A 21,924-nucleotide genomic window follows, 5' to 3' on the forward strand; every position below is an offset into this window, starting at 1 on the left:
AGAAGTGAGAGAGAGAAGAGTAAAAACATTAGCTGGGTTTTAATAGTTCTTCTAAGGATTCAAAGAGGCTGGTCTGAGAATGATACCTTAGAAGTCAGATTTAGACCATGACGCTCAGCTCCCCTAGGAGAGACAGCTGACACGGTTACTCCTCTCTTTCCAGGCAAGTTCAGCAGCTGTTACTGAGAAGACAGACACTCAGTGCCCTAGAGATTCATGGAGGGATGGATTCACGGATGGAGAGTACTTCAAAGTACATTGCTGATTAGGCCTAACAATAGCTTGGTCAGGGAAAATGGTGAACACCCTAAAATATCACCAAACAGAAAAAGAAAATACGCTTGGGTGGTATTTAGGACAATGTACAGCTTAAGTCCAGAAAGCCTTTTATCCTTGAGAAAAAAAGTGATCCTTACTTCTTGAGTTATTCTTCCTTGGCCACACACCCCTGCAGCACTAGGACTCAGACTGGCGGTTACCACACTACTTCCCACTTCTGGCCTGCAACTACAATTCCTGAGTGGAGCAGGATCCAAGAAAGAACAAAAGAGGGAGAAAGGAAGACGTCACGTATAGAAGTATGTCTAAAAGGTTGTAAAAAGCAATCAAAATATAATGTTTTCTGTGTTTCTTACCTAGTTAAGAAGGTGATCAGTGATCTTTTTTTTTTTTAATTTTTTTTTTATATTTTATTTATTCAACAGAGAGAAATCACAACTAGCAGAGAGGCAGGCAGAGAGAGAGGAGGAAGCAAGCTCTCCACGGAGCAGAGAGCCCGACGTGGGGCTCGATCCCAGGATGCTGGGATCATGACCCGAGCCGAAAGCAGAGGCTTTAACCCACTGAGCCACCCAGGTGCCCCGTGATCAGTGATCTTATACAGAATTAAAACCAAAAGGCTTTGCAATGACAAGAGTAAGTAGCCAGGGAGATTAAAAAATTTCAGGCAAGATGTTTTTATCATGAGAGACAGCTAGACACGAAGGTGAAGGTGGCATCACAATAGAGCTGCGGTGGACAGTTCAGTATAATGCTGTAAGGTGGTCAGAAAACTGTAAATGCATGTAGCTCAGGCACTAAGGGCCAGGATGCAGCAAGGCCAGATGCCTGCACTGTAACAACTCAACAGCTTGCTGGAAAAGAGGGCACACGAAGATTCAGTGGGCACGCAGACTCTGCAAGTGTGCTTATGAATCACCAAGTCAGAACCACCTCCCAAGGTCACATAGGTCATGACCACATTTGCAATCCTCACAGCTTTTCCTTACCTCAGTATATCACTGGTAGTAATCTCAGGGATAAACTTTTGAAGGTGCTTCACTGTTGCACTGAGAAAACAGGCTTTATACATTTCATTAACTCCATAGGAAAAATTCTGGAACACCAATTTAATCAAGCCACTGAAAGAAAAAAAAAAATTTTATGAGAGAAAGGAATTCTTTATTATTACGAAACATCTTTACAACTATGAGATTTGGGGAGGTGGCATCACAAAAATATAGGCAAAATCAGAAAAAAAAAACACCCATGTATTAACAGTAAATCAACTTTTGGTCAATATAAGAAGGAAACTTCATCAAAGGAATACCTTCCAAACTTAAATTCCTAGGAATGGTTTCAAACTGGAATTCTATAAAATCTGCTAACATCAAGGTTTTCTAATGCAAATGTTACATGCTTTTAAAATCACACCTAAAAGGCATTAACAGATCTTTAAGTCAGAGTCATAAAGCAAATGGAGTACCTACTTTTCTTTAGTCAGCCAGAGGTAAGATACTCCAGATCCTCAAGCAAGACTCTACAGAGCCTGTGTGTACATACATGTGTTTTCATAAGCACACATACTAGGAAGCCCCATCCTAAAACTTATATTTCAGAATCAGTGAAGGGTGAAACTCAAGTATAGCTTAACAAGCTTACTAATGATTTTGATGTGAAAACCTCTAGAGTGCAACACTGTTAAAAGGACCAAACAAAATACCTCACTGAGTTATTTCTTACAATAATAAAGAATCTGCCATCTAGGTCAACACAATTTATTGTTAGTTTTCCACGAAAGGAAACAACTTTGGTTATCAGCATTTTCTCCAGTGGTTCTCAAAATAATGGTGACTGACTTGAAATGATCTTATCAAAGTAAGCAACCTACTGATTTTGAAAGAAACTTTTTTTTTCAAACTCAACTAGAAGATTAGCCAAACAAGATTTGGATTGTCAGATATGTGTTTGTCTCTTGGTCTTGTTCTTTCTGACCAAGACACTACCCTGGCTCATGAGAATTTTCTTTTTTCTTTCTGTTTCTCTTTTTTTAAAGATCTTATTTATTTGACAGACAGAGCAAGAGCCAGAGAGCACAAGAGGAGGGAATGGCAGAGGGAAAGGAAGAAGCAGGCTCATCCCTGAGCAGGGAACCTGACAAGGCTCGATCCCAGGTCCCTGAGATCATGGGATGCTTAACCATTTGAGCCACCCAGGTGCCCCAGAATTGTCATGAAGTAGTTAAAACTTTATGTTTATTCCACAAAGCTCTTAATCTGGATTAATCAAAAAATAAATATACCAATCACAAATATGAGAATTATATCAAGAAAGATAAAATTTCCCACATTAAAAATATAAGCATATAAAATCTTTTTTTGCCATGTAAATAAAGTTACCTCTTGATAATTACATCCATAACATCTCTGGCACTGAAGTCAAAGGGTTTATAGCCTTCTCGTTTAAAGGCAAGAACCGCATTGGGCCCTAGCCAAATACTGCCGTCCATCCTAGGTGTGAAGTGAACTCCTAGGAAAGGAAACCGGCTATCTGGGACCTATGGATTTAATATGTCAAAGAATTATCATTTCACATTACATTCTATTATACATGCAAGCACTGTATAATACAAAACACTGATAATATAAAACACTTTCTTCTGATGTATTTTAGTTGCATTACTTTTGATCTGTTACTCAGATATTCCTTCCTATATTTACATGCTTCTGTCTAGAAATGCCACAAAGGAAACAGTGATGCTATTGACATCAATATACACTGTCCCATGTGTTCCTCTTTCTGGATTAAAAAAAGAGAGAGAGAGAACTGTCCTAGTTCAGGTTATTCCCTGCTCCCCAGCCCCTCAACCACAATCTATGTGGCTGGCAAGTAAAATCAGAGCTACCAGTAAAAAAAAACACTCATTTATAGTACAGGCTTTTAGAAAGTGGAAATGCATTAGATTGAAGCAGATGAAATGTATGTTTTGGCACCATCAAAAAACATTAAATTAGCTCAATAGCAGCAATTTCATCTGGTTCAACTTAGTAGTTTCAGAGAGAAGAGTGAATTCTTCATGTAAATGGCTCTGGCTATACCATGAAACTACAGAGTAGCCACATCCCCTTTTCTGCACCTATCAATACTGAATTGAGAAAGACAGCTGGGTATCTGGGCATGCTGTAAGGGAAAGTTTTCTTATGAGTGCTCCTTCCACCATAGAGGGGGAAGAATTGGGTTCTTTCTTAGTAGTCTCTCCCATGGTACACTCTGCTTTCCAGACATGCACTTGTAGGCACTTAATTACAATTTTATAACCATGATTTCAGAATAAAGATTTAGGGATTTAATGACAAGAGAAATAGGTGAAATGCTTTTCCAAGAAGCACTTCAAGACAACCCTTAGCTTCTGACCCAAGTAAAAGTTTTTGTTTCATTCCCTTTTTGCCCATAACCATCTGGAGAAGGGTGAGGAGGCAGAAGCATCATTACCTACCGGATAAATATTTCCTTTTACAAGATAGCATTTTTCTGGCTTCAAGAGCAGGTAATCTCCCCGGAATGGTACAATTTGAGGATCAGGATTACAGCCACTCAACTCTGAAATACGGTCCGAGTAAAGTCCTGCACATGTCACAACATACTGACACTGAACTTCCTCTCCCTAGTGCAAAAGAAAATAAAGAGTAGGAAGTAGAGAGGAGAGTAAGTCAAGGGGGGGAAAGAGATGATAGGAAAGATAGGGTATAAAAATGGACTTCTTTCTTTTTATTTCTTTTAAAAGAGGGAATTAAGTACAAGTATCAGCAACATAAGTTCTTCAGCATTTAGACAGCAGCTAGAAACCTATGGTACTAGCAATATCACCTTGAATTTTTTATTTAGAGGTCAAATCATTGAGCTTGTGAGGATACTTAAGTTAGACAAACACACATCCCTATTTTACTAAGATCTACCATGAAACTTAACTATTTGTTGTAAAAAGAAGCAAACTTCATTTAAATGGATGGCTCCCACCAATATGGCCTTGTCTGTATTTCAGATTTCTCATCTTATCTATGAGTAACTATCCTCTTACTCTCATATTGCTTCGCACTCAATAATCTTGCTCAATTCCAACCCACCAACGAATTTCTCCTTCCTGATCAAATACATACTTTGTAAATTGAGGCTAGTTTTGAAATCTCATCCTTTCAATTCACATTTACTGAGAACACACACTATAGTTAAGGAGATTACTAACCTTAGGCTATTAGAAGTTCCCACAAATTTTATTTTGTGATCATCTGCATATTTTTTGCTCTACCCTGCCAGCATTAGCCAATTTGCCACCCTATTTCTTAAGTGATTTCATTTAACGCCAATTCCCTACCACATTTTAATTCCCACCTCTTTAATTCTTATAGAGTAAACAATTAGCACCTCCTTGCTCTAGGTAATTCCTTGTCCCTAGACTTCTTTCTCAGAAAACCTGTTTCTGGAGCCTCAGAATTATCTGCCTTGACAGTTTTTCCTTCCATCTTTTACTGATTCAGACTTATTCTATCTCTACATCACATTTTGCCTAGCTAGCTACAAAGGTAAGCTTCTTTTCAAGTTCTACAACTCACACTTCTGAAAGTCGGATGAAACTTTTTCATAGTGAATTCAAATTAGCGAGGCTAAATCATGACAGTTTTAAGACCCTTGAAGTCAAAAGCGATATATCAACAGAAACAAAAAAATGCTTTCTTCTAAATAGGTTAATATCTTTCCTGTTCATCTAGAGGTATACCGGAAGTACAAGAAATATTTTTATGTGATATAAATCTCCTAGTCCCTACTTGAAAGGTCAGCAGTTCTTTTGTTCTTGGAACATAAAATGTAAATAAGACATGATAAATGCAAAGATAAGAGAATTTGTAGAATGGTACCAGCATGCAACAACCTACAAGTTCTCTTTTAAAAATCAGGGAACAGGGCGCCTGGGTGGCTCAGCTGGTTAAGTGACTGCCTTCAGCTCAGAGTCCTGGGATCGAGTCCCGTATCAGGCTCCCTGCTCCATGGGGAGCCTGCTTCTCCCTCTGACCTTCTCCCCTCTCACGCTCTCTCTCAAATAAAAAAAATAAATAAAATCTTAAAAAAACAAACAAACAAACAAAAAAAACAGGGAACAGCTCCAAAGAAAGAAATGACTAAAAACTTTCATAGGTCCCTGAAATAATTTTATGCTAAACATGAAATAAGAATTAAAATTAAAAAAAAAATCAGTAATACATTTACTTCACATCCCAAATCAAAATTTAGGTAAACACTGAATGATACATTTGTTCAAACAAAAATTTCATTAAAAAAATAAACTATGCATCTCTACAGCTATTTCAGAGTGAAACAGACTTTTCTCCCATATATAAAATATAAATCTTTACTTAGCAAATCCTCTCCCCTCCCCAGATTGATTGATTGATTGATTGATTGATTTAAGAAATCTAGGAGGTGGAGGGGCAGAGGGAAAGGGAAGAGGGAGAATCTTAAGCAGGCTCCATGCCCAGCACAGAGCCTATGCAGGGCTTGATCTCACAACCCTGAGATCATGACCTGAGCTAAAATCAAGAGTCAGACACTTAAACGACTGAGCCACCAAGGCACCCCCCAAAATTTATTCCTTTTTTAAAAAAATATTTATTTATTTGACAGAGAGAGAGATCACAAGTAGGCAGAGAGGCAGGCAGAGGGGGAGGGGGAAGCAGGCTCCCTTTCTGAGCAGAAAGCCTGATGCAGGGCTCGATCCCAGGACCCTGAGATCAACACCTGAGCCAAAGGCAGAGGTTTACCCACTGAGCCACCCAGGCAACCCCCAAAATTTATTCTTAATTTAACCTCTTCTAACCTCTCACAGAAGCATAGACATTCAACTTAGTAAGTTGACTCAAATTTTTAATTATACAAAAATGTTTGGGTGCCTGGGTGACTCAGTCGGTTAAGTGCCTGCCTTCTGCTCAGGTCATGATCTTGGGGTCCTGGGATCAAGTCCCACATTGGGCTCCCTGGTCAGCAGGGAGTCTGCTTCTCACTTGCCTCCACTTCCTCCTGCTCATGATCTCTCTCTCTCTCTCTCCCTCCCTCTCTCAAATAAATAAAATCTTTTAAAAAATATATAAATTAAAAAATATTTAATTATATTTAACTATACTAAAGGTAAATGCCAAAATAAAAGGCAACAGCTATAGTAACTGTGGGTGAAATACATATTCACTGGTATCCCAGAGCCCCCTGCATATACTTCATCACATGATGCCATACTCTAATGAAAATGGCCCTTCAATGAGGGTAGGAGCAGAAACACACTTTTAATCCTTCTTTGAATGGAGATCCTGGATGCTCTGTCAGTCACCTGGGCCATATGACCCAGCAGATCTGATGGTAATCAGGGTGTCTGTGGCAGACAGCGATGTTTTATGGAGACTTTGGTAGGTCCCTATAGGCAAATCACAACACAGAACTTTATACCATCCTCTGCAGATAACTGTCTTCCTTTTGAGAAAGTGCTTCTGGCTTTGACTCAACACTTGACCACAGATCACTAAGTTACCATGTGAACAATTCATTATTAACTGTATGTTGTCTGACTCACTAAGCCACAAAATTGGGTGTGTACAGCAGTACTCTGTCATCAAGGGGTAGCAGAATATATAAGATCAGGGATGTACAGTCCTGCAGGCACACATAAGTTACAGAGGCAGGTGGCTCTAATTCCCATGAACCCCAGTCCTGCTAAATTACTTCCTCCTTCTCAAGTTGCCCATGTGGGAACTATGGAACAGTTCTATGGGAAGTTCTCTATGATCAGCTGACCAAGGAAGGAAAAATACAGGCGTAGTTTACAAATGTTTCTGTACAACATCCCGGCACTTGAAAGTGAATAACTACAAACCAGAGCCCTACTCAGGAGTGAACTGAAGGACTGTGGTGCAGGGAAATCTTCCCAGTGGGCAGAACTTTGAACACCATACCTGTTGTTTCTCTCACCTAGAAGGAAACCTGGATAGACGTATGGATCTATACAGCTTCGTGTGCAATAACTAATCCTATGGCTGGTTGTTTAGGAAATGGAGCTCTGGAAAAAAGGTATGCGAATGGACCTCTCCAAATAGGCTCAGAGAGTAAAGATACTAGAGTTCCATGTGCATCCTCACTGAGAGTAACCATGGCAGATGAAGATTTTGATCGTCAGTAGACAAGATGACCTGCTCTATGGATGCTAACTAGCCTCTTTCCCCAGGCACCCCCGTCCTTCCTCAGTGGCTTCATGAACTAAACGGTCATAGCAACAAGAATGGAGATAATGCATGTGGTCAGCAACACACACTTACTCCCCAAGGCTGATCTGCCTATAGCCACTGCTGAATGTTCAATCCACCAACAGCAGAAATCTATAGAGCCACCGAGATGGTCCCTGGACCACTTCAATCACAAAAGAAGAAAAAAAAAGCCAGCACTTAGTCCTCACTGAAATAGATACTTGTCCTGGATATAGATCGGTCTTTCCTGAGTACAATGCTTCTGAGGAAACCATCTGTGAACCTACAGGATGACTTATTCACCATTACGGTATTTTGCCCAGAAGCATTACTTTTAATCAGTGAGCTTATTTTACAACAAATGAAGTATAACAGTAAGTTCTTTCTTGTGGAAATCACTGATCTGACCATTTTCTCCATCATCCTTAACCTGCTAGGTGACAGAAAGTAGAATGGGTTTTTGAAGATTCAAAACAGAACTAGCTGGCTGGCAACACCTTGCAGGGCTCAGGCAATGTCTTCCAGGATACTCTATATGATTAATATATGGTGTTGCTTCACCAAGAGCCAGGATTCACAGGTTTGGAAATCAAGAGGTAGAAATGGGAGAAATGGGAATAGCTCCTTACTATTACAATAATCCACTAGTGAAATTTTCGCTTTCTGTCCCCAAAATTTTGTGCTCTGGTGTTTAGAAGGCTTAATTCCCAAGGGAGAAATGCTTCCATTAGAGAATAAAAAATGGTTCCATTAACCTGTAAATTGATAATGCCGTACCTGACTGCTTTGGGTTCTTTGTGCCAGTGAATCAACAGGCAGAGAGGATTACTGTACTGAACGGGGAAACTGGAAATGAGTCTCAAGGAGAATTAGAGTTGCTACCATACAGAGAGCTTAGGGATGATAAAGAGAACTATGTACTGAATATGTATCTTCCCAGGGATATCTCTTAGCATTGATAGATATAAAAGTTAATGGAAACCACCACAACCCAAAATAGGCAGGGCTACTAATGGCACAGACACTTCAGAAGTGAAAGTTTGAGTTATCATTCCTGAGTGATCAGGAATGAAAGTCATGAGTTAACAGTTTGCCAAGAGCAAAGGACCTATGGAATATAAATATCAGTTATAACATGTGATCGGTGAGAGAAATGGAATGTAGTGGTTATGAGTATTTCTTCCCTACTTTGAAATAAATATATTTGACTATATATTATGCAATTCTTTCTTTATCCTCACTGTTACGGATTGAATTGTTTCTACCTCCCATAAATGCATATGTTGAAGTCCCTGCTCCTAAGGTGACTGTATTTGGAGACAGAGTCTTGGGGGTAGTTAAGATTACATGAGGTCATCTAATCTGTCTGAAAGGATTGGTGAGCTTATAAGAGTAAGATACTAGAGACTGCTCTCTCTGCAAATGTGCACACACAGAGAGGAGGCCATGTGAAGACACAGCAAGAAGGCGATCACCTACAAGCCAACAAGAGAGATCTCACCAGAAACCAAACTTGATGGCACCTTGATCTTAGACTTCTAGCCTCCAGAACCGTGAAAAAATAAATTTCTGCTCTCTAAGCCACCCAGTCTGTGTTTTACGGTAAACAAGAAGACTACCATTTCTCCATTATCTAACATGGGGCAGGCTTCTCAATCTCAGTGCCATTGACATTTGGGGCCAGATACCTCTTTGTTGTGGGGGCCTATCCCTCACATCCAGCATCCCTGGCCTCTACCCACTAAATGACAATAGCGTTGACCCCCTCCATCAACTGTGACAACCAAAAATGTCTCCAGCCATTGCTGAGTATCTCCTGGGTGGCAAAATCACCTCCAGTTGAGAGTTACTGATCTAATATATTTAAGAAGTGGGTAACCTTACATCTCAGTATTAAAGTTAAAGGATCTCAAAGAGGGAATGTGACTTAGCTAAAAAGAAATGAACATTACCCAAAGATGGATTGAGTAGACTTCGTATCTTTTTTGGAGTTAGCATGTTTTCAGTTCTATAAAAGATAGGTGCATCTTGTAGGTGGAATCATAATTTCACTACTGACTGTATTTGGCAGTTAAATGTGGTCATAAGGGGTGTAAATGGATGCCAAGTAGAAAAGGGATGGACTGTGGGTGTCAATCTGGTTAAGCTGGGAACAATAACTGATAGAATCCCCTTCCTTGTAATGGTTGCAACTTAAAGCTGACCAGAACAGGAATTGCATATGATTTGGCAGGCAGAAGTAAAGCCCCAGCCATTACCCTCTGAAGGTCATTCCAGTCCAATGTGGTGACAAAAACCCACTGCTAAGTGAATTATAGCCCCACACCTAACTCTGCTTCCCAGCTATTGATACTACTGACTAAGTGTTGCCCTCTCCCACTACTTGGGTGAGAGACAAGAGCTCCCCAAGACGCTTCATGAGCTTCCAATGTGCAATCCCACTTTAGTAGTTGGACACACTTGGCTTCACAGACTGGCTAGAGATGCCTCTGATCTACCAACTCCCCTTCTGAACCTGTGCTTTCCCACATCCCTTCACAATTGCATAAGACCTACAACCCTCATTAATAACTCTACTCACATGACTGAACTCTGATCACTCGGAGAATATATAGCAAATTCAATGCTTTTATGCTGTTCAATAGCTCTTGTTTTAGACTACATGCACATAAAGCAGTTCATTTCCCTCTGAGCAATCTTCCCTCCACCAAAGTCCTCTAACTGGTAGAGAGTGAATAAGTTAATGCAGGTAAGTAGATGGAGCAATAAAATATTTATCAGTTTTGCCTTAAATACTCCAAGTGCTTATAATCCTATTCTTTGCTGGCATAATCACTTTGTGAAGACAATTCCAAGTTGAAACCCTTCTTAAAAAGCAAGCTTTTAAACTGCTCTCAAAGAATTTATCTCAGGGGCGCCTAGGTGGCTCAGTTGTTAAGTGTCTGCCTTTGCCTCAGGTCATGATCCCCGGGTCCTGGGACCTGGGATCGAGTCCCACATCGCACTCCCTCCTCACGGGAAACCTGCTTCTCCCTCTCCCACTCCCTCTGCTTGTTTTCCCTCTCTCCCTGTCTCTCTCTCTCTGTCAAATAAATAAATAAATGAAATCTTAAAAAAAAAAAAGAATTTATCTCAGAATAACTTCTACATTCGACAAAATTCATCCAAGGTCATAGAAGACAGCACTGTGATTAATTCAACTTATTAAGGGAGGAGAAGGGATGAAAGTAGATAAAGTAGATGTAAGTAGTGTTGTTTAAGAATCTTTACCTTTGGATTCCTTATAACAATTGGATATTTCATCCCTGAAAAAAAAATTGGTGAAAGATTTATTTTTAGTAAAAGAAGACCTACATTTTTGAAATATTATACTAGTAACAAATTTAAATCATTTTCTTCTTTTGTAACCATGAGTGCCTCCCACTTTTCATTTTAAAGCTTTTTAAGAAGTAGTAAGATTAAACTACTTCATATTTGATAATATATAAAACTCTGGCCTATTTTTAAACTTGTTTTAATTCATTTAATCTATGTTTATAGACCACTACCCACCTCAGATTCAACATAGGCAGTCCCAGCCTTTCTCTGAACTATAATCCTACAAACCAAGCTGTAAAATAGATAGATCATCATTAATCAATTAGCAATAATCACGCCTCAGATAAACTTCATTGGCTACGATACTGCCACTGTGCAACACAGATCATCAATTAGTATATATTTTTGCAATGGGCTAATGAGTGCTTTTTGTGTTAAGTGTTGTAAGCAGAGTGTTTGCAGATTCTAGGATACAGAGAGAAGCAAGAGTTATCACAATACAAAAAGTTCCAATAATAAACTATTTATAAAATTAGTTCCCAATGAGGTACCTGGGATCTCAAAGTCTTAAAAAGCATATGTACATGAGGTAAAGACTAAGATCTGCCTGGATCATAATTTTGATTTTATGTTATCTACCTATGTCAATCTTAATTATTTAACAATCTTGCTTATCATATCATATTTAGAATGACACTAGGAGAATGATTCAAATGGCCCAAATCTCCTTAAAAACCAGTTAAGGGGGGCACCTGGGTGGCTCAGTGGGTTAAAGCCTCTGTCTTTGGCTCAGGTCATGATCCCAGGGTCCTGGGATGGAGCCCCACATCCGGCTCTCTGCTCAACAGGGAGCCTGCTTTCCCCTCTCTCTCTGCTTCCTTCTCTGTCTACTTGTGATCTCTCTCTCTCTGTCAAATAAATAAATAAAATCTTAAAAAAAAATCAACAACCAGTTAAGAACTGAGCAACTGAGCACTATACTTTTTCTCCTTCAAATTTCCCAATAGCAAAAATGTCAAAAAAATTCAAAGTTACAAACCAATTCATTTGGTTTAAAAAAAAATTACTTGCAAAACAAAACAAAATCTAAGTAGTCTACAATAGAGGGGGCGGGGGAGAGTTCAAAATGGCTTTCATACCCTGTTTCCAGACAGTCTGATTCAGTAAGACTGGGTGATGTTAAAATCTGCATTTTTTTTTAAAGATTTTATTTTTAAGTAATCTCCACATCCCACGTGGGGCTTGAACCCACACCCCCGAGATCAAGAGTCCTATGTTCTTCTGACTAAGCCAGCCAGGCTCCCTGAAACCTGCATTTTTAATAAGCATCCCCAAGGGATTCTGACTATTATCTACAAAATAAGCAAGGGTGTGGAGGCTAGTTTTCCATTAACAGTTGGCAGTTCAGGTTTTAGCACCAGTCAGTGGTGTCCAATCAGTGCCAAGTTCTATCAGCACAAGACTCACCAAAAGCCCCAGTTCTCCCAAATCCAATCTCACATTCATCCCTTCTGCACCTGCATCCAGCTCTGCACCTTACTTTAGTCTAGCTCCTGGTGGCCCTCCCACCAATACCACCCCAGACAAAAACAGCTGGTTTAGAAGTCAATACAAGTGGGGTGCCTGGGTGGCTCAGTCAGTTGAGCATCTGCCTTGGGCTCAGGTCATGATCCCAGTGCCCTGGGATCAAACCCTGCATTGGGCTCCTTGCTCTGCAGGAAGCCTGCTTTTCCCTCTCCCTCTGCCTCCAGCATCCTCTGCTTGTGCTCTCTCTGTCAAATAAATAAATAGAATCTTAAAAAAGAAAGAAAGAAAGAAAGAAATCAATACAAGTATGCAAAAGAAAGGACAAGGACGGCTTACCATCTTTACTTCCTGAAGGACTTTCTGTAGCCATTTCAATATCTTTTACTTCAAAACTGGTCATGACAACGCCACCTGCTTCTTGGAAATCCTGGGCAAATGACAAAGCCACCTGCCGATAGTCCACAATGCCAGTGTATGGGCAATCAATAGCCATTAGACCCTGGGACAGGATTATGAAACAGTCAAGATCATACAATTAAAAATAATCGAGGATAGGTTGTTCAATAAATTTTATTTGGGACTGAATTTTTTTACTGTTAATTTTGATGGATAATATGCATTTTCATTTCTTGCCAAAAATTCAGTGCCTAAATCTGATGTTGAATAATATGTCTAACAAATAAAAGAAATAAGACTAGCTAAATAAGAAATCTCTTGTACTCAGGAAATCATTCTCCTCTGTTGGGGAGTTAATTTTGCTGGGTTCTTCTAGCTGCTACAATGAGTTTTTCAGTTTTATTCATCCCTCAACATACCTGATTCTGATTCATATCTGATTCTGAGTCAAATTCCATATCACCAAATGATTGTTTTAAATGAACTCCACTGAGATTTTCCCAGTAGTATATCATATGTCCCGCACACTCAGTGAGAAAGTTGTTCTAGCTATTTACAATGTTTGCAGAGTGTTGATTTGACTTGCTGCAAACTCTATCTTCAGGACAAGAATATTGAATGGGGATTTTATGTGGTTAACTCTAATTTTCTCTTCAAATAATAGAGAAATTAATAGCCTGAGTTTTTTGTTGTCATTATGTTGTTGCTATTTTGTGGGCTTTTTGTTTTTGTCTTGCCACTCAAGACATGCTCAAACTCTACAGATGAATGACCTACAATCATACTTACTTGATTTTTTGGAACAAATGTTGAATGTGCGTTGGCCTTTACTAATTCTTAAGAATAGAATTTCACATGCCAAGTATTGACTAGATTTTGGTGAATCCTTGGAAACAGCATCATTTTCTGTGGCCTTATTATGTATGTGAGTGTATCAGTTCTCCCAATCAGTTTTGCCTAAGAGGCTGGTAGCCTGGTTCCCAGAACAACTGATGTCCAGAAGCTGTGTGTGACTGGTAAAGCTGCCATCCTCTTGTTTGGCCAGCATGGGACTGGTATTATTGTAGTTTTACAATTCTATCTTGTAGTATTATTTTAAATATTTCATTCTTTTTTTTTAAAGATTTATTTATTTATTTGATAGACAGAGATCACAAGTAGGCAGAGAGGCAGGCAGAGAGAGAGGGAGAAGCAGGCTTCCCGCCGAGCAGAGAGCCCGATATGGGGCTCGATCCCAGGACCCTGAGATCATGACCCAAGCCGAAAGCAGAGGCTTTAACCCACTGAGCCACCCAGGCGCCCCTTTAAATATCTCATTCTTGTATTCAGCCCCACCCTTACTCCAATACATTTATCTGCTTAACCTCTAAAAGCTTTTGGCTTTGCCATCCAACCCTGATCACCAATTCCAAATGGCCAGATCACACTAGGGGTAAAGGCTCACAAAACAAGCAATTGTCCCTTGTCACAAATTGAAGGTAACATTTGGTAAATTTGATTTTTGCTTCCAGACTATGAGATCATTCCTTATGTCTTGATGTAATAGGTACACATTTAAGATTTTGACATTGGATCTTATATTGCCTGACCACCTCCAAATCCACAAGTCAATGGTTATAATCCAACTTCAAACTGTAAATAGTATTTGGGGTACAACAACCTTAGAAACCAGCAGGTAATACCAAAAGCTTAGTCACAAAAACTTCTCACCTCACATAAACAACATGACAAATAAGATAAAAGAGGAATAAAAACATGCTATAAAAGTGCTTCATCTCAACAGTTTTTTGGAATCCCAGTAACTTCCTTATTCATCTTATTTTTCCTATTACCCAGCACAATGTCTGACACACAGAATACACTCAAACTTTTACTGAATGGTGAACTTCTAAGGGCTGTCTTTAAACATAGAGAGATCTTTGTTTAGATCTCTCTCCACTCTAGACCTTCTCTTAATGGTCTCCATTCTTTCTTTCTCCTTCAAGTCTTGGTTTTGTTCCACCTCATGAGATGCAGGTGTGCCCCACAATACATATATGTTCAGGAAAGGTGGAGTGAGTCACTGTGGCTCAGCAATTCAATGCCCTGGCCCAGGATGGGGCTGGTAGACAGGCTGGGTGTCAGCCAGGAGGCTGTGCATGCATTCTACAGGTTAGCAGGTCAGAGCTTGAAATCTGAGGCTACTGCAGGTCAGGTGGCTAGAAATGAACTGGGCAAGCAGGACACAGAAAGTTGGGAGTTGAAAGTCAGTCAGGGGGCACCTGAGTGGCTCAGTGGGTTAAGCCTCTGCCTTCAGCTCAGGTCATGATCTCAGGATCCTGGGATCGAGCCCCACATCAGACTCTCTGCTTAGCAGGGAGCCTGCTTCCCCCTCTCTCTGCCTGCTTCTCTGCCTACTTGTTAACTCTCTCTCTGTCAAATAAATAAATAAAATATTTAAAAAAAAAAAAAAAGAAAGTCAGTCAGGAGGAGAGAGGAATAGATGAATGTGTGGTTGACTAATAGTGTTAAAGAAAAGGCAAAAAGATCACAAAAGCTAAGATCAGAGTGCACAGTCAGGATTTGCCCAGAGAGAGCTGTCGAGAGCTATCCTCCAAAGACAACGTTTACAAAAATTTCCAAGATACTCCCCTTAGGGCTATTTAATCTTCTCCCTAAAGAGATCTGATCCAAAAAGCCCTTTAGAGCTGCCCTGAACTTTTTCTTTCCGGAGAGGCTGGACAAAACAGAAATGAACCTATACTATAGAAATTTTGCCTCCTACTCCTGGTCACAGCACTAGGGTTGAAGGACCAGGAAGAAATTCACTCAAGAGACCTTTATGTAATAACCAGACTATTTTCCACTATACATTGCCACCACTAAATACATCTAGGCATAGATAATTATAATGTGGCATTATATAAAGTGTCAGATAATGTTAATGCAACATTATATAAAGTAGATCAGTTCTGCAGAGGCCTTAGAGAAAAGCAGATTGTACCCCCTTTATAAGTTACACTCCTTACTCATCTCTCAAGTGAAGGTTTGCCTCAAGAAGCCTTTCCTAAGCTCGTAGACTAAGCTAAAAGCTTTCCCTTATATTGATACAAAACAGATTATTAGCTCTATCAAAACACTTTTTACTATATTAGAATTATATCTTCTGCTACTCTTTACCTTTCTTTAGGTTGATCATCATATCTTACTCATCTTCATACCTGTAGTACCTAATATAGTGTTTGGCACGTAGTAAAGACAAAAATGTTGGCTGAACTGAACAGAAAAAATACCAGTTCTGAAGCAGATCGTGGGGGAGGGACTCTTGGGAGCTGTGTGACCTTGGGAAAGTAACTGAGTCACTTTCATTTATAAGACACATGTAATCTGACTATGCACACCTAGCTCATCTACTCATTGTGAGGCCTGTGAAGACCACATGGTCAGGCACACAGAACACCATCCGGACTCAACCTTATGATGTGTGAAAAGCTGCTCTGTTTTGTTTTTTATTGTTGTTGTTGTTTTTAAGATTTTATTTATTTATTTGACAGACAGAGATCAGAAGTAGGCAGAGAGGCAGGCAGAGAGAGAGAGGGAAGCAGGCTCCCCGCCAAGCAGAGAGCCCAATGTGGGGCTCGATCCCAGGACCCTGGGATCACGACCTGAGCTGAAGACAGAGGCTTTAACCCAATGAACCACCCAGGCACCCCCCTCTGTTTTTAACAGTCAAGCATGATATAAAGCCTGGGCTCCTCTTCCCATTTCTTCCTCTCTCTAAAGCTCCTCAAAAAGTTCTACAACAGACTACGATTATTGTTCCAGCTGGCTCTGGCCTCTGATTCAAGGCTCCCCTCTTTCCCATGTCCAGTCCACTTCCATCCTATGTACAGAAACTTGATTAAGTTCCCTAAATTGGCACATTTTACATGCCATTTTCCTGCTCAAATTCTTCAGTGGTTCCCTGCTGTTTAGACCAGGGGCTGGCAATCTTTTCTATAAAGGGCCAGCCACTAAATATTTTTATTTACATGGGACTTATGATCTCAAACTACTCAGTTTGGCGATGGTACAAAAACAGCCATAGACAATACAAAAAATACATGTATTACTATATTTTTGGACACTGAAATTTCAATTTCATATAATTTTCATGTGTCACAAAATATGATTCTTTTAATTTTCTTCAACCATTTAAAAATGTAAAAACTATCTTTAGTTCATAGGATAAAATCACCATAAAAAACAGGTGGCAGGCTGGATTTGGCCCACCAACCACACTGCCAACCCTGGCTTAGACCATGTAGCATTTGGTCAAAGCCTGAAAGAAATAGAAAGCCAAAAAAGATAGTGTGAATGTGACTTGTTTTTACAAAATTAGTCATTCATTTACCATGTCAGAGAGACAAGAAATACCTGGAGAGAAGGCCTAGTGTATCCCACAAGCAAAACACTTTGGTTATTCCGAGACCCAAGATGAGGAATGCTAGAACTGAAGATGCTATGACCTTTGGAGAAAGAACTCATTCAACATTATTTGGAATCATAGGTATTATTAGCCTCTTAGTAACTTTATACTAATTAAGAAAACCTGTATTTTGGGATGCCTGGGTGGCTTAGTCAGTTAAGCATCTGACAGTTCAGGTCACGATCTCAGGGTCCTCGGATCGAGCCCCGCATCTATCCCCATGTCGAGCCCTGCATCAGGCTCCATGCTCAGCAGGAAGACTGCCTCTTACCCTCTTCCTCTCCCTCTGCCCCTCCACCTGCTTGTGCTCTTAAGTAAATAAAATCTTAAAAAAACAAAAAGAAAGAAAAAGAAAAGAAAACCATATATTTTGACCTAACTTTGACCATATAACTAAAGATAACTTAAGGAGGAAAAAACTTTATTTCTACTTTGTCTTTTTTGCAGAAAAGATTTGAGGCAGCTTCTAAAAACAAACAAGGAACACAAAACAATATATACTAGCACTAAACCTTGAGCGAGCTAAGTATATTAATTAAAAAGGAAAAAATTAAAGTTATTATTTGCAGACAACAAGACTACATAGAAAATCCCCCAAAAACTTACAGAAACTATTAGAATAAATATGTGAATTTAACATCCAAGATGGATGAAAGGTCAAAAATCAAATATATTTCCATATATTTGCAATATACAAGTAGAAAATGAAATTTTCTAGTGTTTGCAATATACAAGTAGAAATATTTGCAACACACAGCAGAAAATGAAACAAGTAGAAAGTGAATTTAAGTAACAATACCATTTATGGGAGTATCAAAAACCATCAAATACCTAGAAATGAATCTAAGAGATATGAAAGACTGAAAATTATAACACTGAAAATTATAACACATTTTTGTAATGAATTAAGAAGATACAGATAAATGGATGGATCTACTACATTCATGGATTGGAAGATACAATATTGTGAAGATATAAATTGCCTCCAATGGACCTACAAATTCAATGCAATCTCAATCAAAATCACAAAAGTTTACCTTGTGGGGTTTAGCAAATTAATTCTAAAAGATATACAGAAATACAAAGATCTAAAAACAGCCAAGTAATGTTGAAGAAGAACAAAATTAAAGGAATTTCTCGACCAGATTATTAAAGCTACTAAAACGTTATGATAATCAAGACATTATGGTAGTGGTGAAAGAGGAGAGGACGGAACAGAATAGTCCAGACATGGAGCCCACACACACAGTCACCTGATACCACAAAGGTAACAATGCAGCGCAGTGGGGAAACAATGGTGTTTTGACAAATGGTGCTGGGTCAATTGGGTATCCATATAGAAAAAAAAAATGTACCCTGACTTTTACCTTTGTATAATTATAAAGCCATGAAACTTATAACTACAACTATATGCAACATATGGATGAATTTCATAACTAATACTGAATAAAATAAATAAGTTCAGACACAAAATGAGCACCTACTATACAATTCCACTTAATACAATTACAAAGCCTATGGTGTAAGAAGTCAGGATACTGATTACCCTCAGGGGAAAGGTAGTGATAGGAAGGGGCTTGAGAAGAATACTGGGAGGCTGGTAACATTATGCTGTTGATCTAGGTACTGGTCACACTTTATGAAAATTCATCACCCTATACATTTATGACTTTTATGTTATGATTCAACAAAAAAGTTCAAAAAATCAAGGCAGATAGAAGATGAGAGTGGAAAGATATAATAAAATGAAGAGAGAAATACATAAAAATAAAAATACATGCTTAAGACCCTAGATATCTGGGAGGAGTGGACACACAAGTGTGTCTCCGAGCTTCCTTGCAGCCACGGTAAATACAACAACACAATCGATTAAATGAGTCCATCATGTTCATAAGATAAAAACAAGTCAATTGTGCTCAGGAAGAACATAATTATTCTTAGAAGTGAGGTCTGAGAAAAATTTCTCCTGACGGTTCTCAGAGACAGACGTTGGATAACACAGTGGACAACCTATGTCCTCAACCTCATCCTAACCTCATGCTCATCCAGTGTCACAATGACCTTCTCCATAGGCTAATGCCATAAAACCAAAGAATAATTCAGAACAAGTAATATGGGGTCAAAGAGTAGGATGGGGAGAGAAAAACACTGCAATGCAGGTGTGCCACTTAGGTAGTGTAGACGTATAGAATAAATGGTCTACATATTCTCCAGGATATCACTCATAAATAGTGTTTTTATTTCCCATAAACCAAGCTTTTGATAAGCACTGCCTGGCAGTGAGTTCAAAGTCACATTCTCTAGGACATGTACCTAGAGTCCACCTATTGTATATTGTCAATAAAATGGGGTGGGGGCACCTGGGTGGCTCAGTCAGTGAAGCATCCAACTGTTGGTTTCAGCTCAGGTCATGATCTCAGGGTCATGAGGTAAAGCCTCACGTCGGGCCCCACACTGGGTGTTGAACCTGCTTAAGATTCTCTCTCTCTCCTTCCCCCTCCTCCCCCACTGCTCTAAAAAAGAAAGAAAGAAAGAAAGAAGTTTAAAAAGTCATTAAGCCATTTTATTGTGGTGACTCTACATGATATTTTGCTTATACTGAATTTCTGAAATTGGTATGTTAACACATACCTCTGCTTCTTCCCCCCAAAAATTGATGGTTGTGAGGAACAGGAGATAATAGCCATTCATTGGAATAGTTAGTGGAACTGGGGTAGGACTGATAGCCTCTGAAAGCCTATCAAAGAAAGTCAGTATGCTGAGTAACTATTAAATTATTATTCATGTTTCTTTCATAAATAAAAGATCTGGGGCGTCTGGGTGGCTCAGTGGGTTAAGGCCTCTGCCTTCAGCTCAGGTGGTGATCCCAGGGTCCTGGGATCAAGCCCCGGGTAGGTCTCTCTGCTCGGTGGGGGGCCTGCTTCCTCCTCTCTCTCTGCCTGCCACTCTGCCTACTTGTGATCTCTGTCAAATAAATGAACAAAATCTTAAAAAAAAAAAAAAAAAAAAGGGGCGCCTGGGTGGCTCAGTGGTTTAGGCCGCTGCCTTCGGCTCAGGTCATGATCTCGGGGTCCTGGGATCGAGTCCCGCATCGGGCTCTCTGCTCAGCAGGGAGCCTGCTTCCCTCTCACTCTCTCTGCCTGCCTCTCTGCCTACTTGTGATCTCTCTCTGTCAAATAAATAAATAAAATCTTTAAAAAAAAATTAAAAATTAAAAAAATAATAAATAAAAGATCTGTTCTCCCCATAGTATGTTCTAAGCAAGATATTCTACAAACTACCCTTCAAACTCATGGATAATGTAGCCACCCTTCTCAAAATTTTTCAGTGCTTCCTCATGCCTACTAACTTCAAAGTTATTAGGAGGATTTTTTTTTTTTTTTTTTAAAGATTTTATTTATTTATTTGACAGAGAGAGATCACAAGTAGGCAGAGAGGCAGGCAGAGAGAGAGGAGGAAGCAGGCTCCCCACAGAGCAGAGAGCCCGATGTGGGGCTCGATCCCAGGACCCTGAGACCATGACCTGAGCCGAAGGCAGCGGCTCAATCCACTGAGCCACCCAGGCGCCCCTATTAGCAGGATATTAAGTCCTTTACACAAGCCTAATCCTGCTTTTCCAGGCTCATCTACTATCTCTCCCTACACACCCTGGGAATCAACCATACCTCACCACTCAATGCTTTCCCAACATACCATATGGTCTCAGACCTCCTCTTGTCTCTGCTTAGGTTCTTCAGATTTGGTATTTCCTCACCGGGAAAGAAGAAATCAGGTGTTCAGAATTTGCAGCAATGCCCCCTTGTGGCTGTTACCTCACTGTCCCAGAAGAGAGATTCCTTCTTTTTAGTTCACCTTCAGCTTCCATGTCACACGACTAAGCCCTAAATGAAAATGTCCTTGTGAGCATGAATGTGGTGTTAGCGAATCACCTACCCTACAATATGGCTCCTTCTTCTTTATATCCTCCTGTTGGATTAGCCTCAGGCCCTGCACACCATTCTGCAAGCCTCTCTCATATAGGGCCTGAAGTCTGGGGATTTCTTCTTGTTCAACAGCTACTATAAGCTTAAAAACAAAAACAAAAACAAAAAAAACAAGTTAAGAATATGGAGAGTTAAACATATAATTAACTATAAAAGTTAAAGTCAATAAAAAATCATAAATTATCATGATTCAAATTTGATTTTGGTCTACTTCTCCCTTTTTTCATGACCTCAATTTCCATCCCCATAGGAAAAAGTTGTCTTAAGAAAACTGCATTAAAACAATTTTTCTTTAAAAAAGTAAAAAATTAAAAATTAAAAAAACACAAATTTTCCTTAAAAGTGAGATGTAGCCTTAATTTCCACTTCTGCTATCACAGTTGCTACATGAATCTTGGCCACAGCAACTATTATCAATATCACTCCCTCAATTCTAAAGGGTAGAGTAGCACAGGTGGCATAGTCTTTTACAATGAAAACAAAAACAAAAACAAACAAACAAAAAAGAATGGCCTTCTTGGAAGCGCCTGAGTGGCTCAGTGGGTTAAAGCCTCTGCCTTTGGCTCAGGTCATGATCTCAAGGTCCTGGGATAGAGCCCCTCATCAGGCTCTCTGCTCAGTGGGAAGCCTGCTTCCTTCTCTCTCTCTCTGTCTGCCTCTCTGCCTACTTGTGATCTCTGTCAAATAAATAAATAAAATCTTTAAAAAAAAAAAA

At 39.5% G+C, this 21,924-nt stretch overlaps 1 protein-coding gene and 1 non-coding gene across 2 annotated transcripts in view; both read right to left on the reverse strand.

Moving 5' to 3' along the window:
- The window catches only part of L2HGDH (L-2-hydroxyglutarate dehydrogenase), a 44,252-nt gene that overhangs the window by 10,722 nt on the left and 11,606 nt on the right, over positions 1-21,924 (reverse strand). The window contains exons 4-9 of the mRNA XM_046010274.1: positions 21,160-21,291; positions 12,720-12,882; positions 10,809-10,843; positions 3,755-3,922; positions 2,658-2,815; positions 1,269-1,400 (exon numbers count right to left, since the gene is read on the reverse strand). Of these exons, the coding sequence (XP_045866230.1) occupies positions 1,269-1,400; positions 2,658-2,815; positions 3,755-3,922; positions 10,809-10,843; positions 12,720-12,882; positions 21,160-21,291 (788 nt within the window). The remainder of the gene's footprint in view (positions 1-1,268; positions 1,401-2,657; positions 2,816-3,754; positions 3,923-10,808; positions 10,844-12,719; positions 12,883-21,159; positions 21,292-21,924) is intronic.
- LOC123945294 lies at positions 11,105-11,239 on the reverse strand. The gene has a single exon (XR_006819146.1). It is a non-coding gene; the product is annotated as a U4 spliceosomal RNA (small nuclear RNA).

The sequence above is a fragment of the Meles meles genome, chromosome 6 (assembly GCF_922984935.1).
Source record: "Meles meles chromosome 6, mMelMel3.1 paternal haplotype, whole genome shotgun sequence".
In the NCBI taxonomy this organism is placed as follows: Eukaryota; Metazoa; Chordata; class Mammalia; order Carnivora; family Mustelidae; genus Meles; species Meles meles.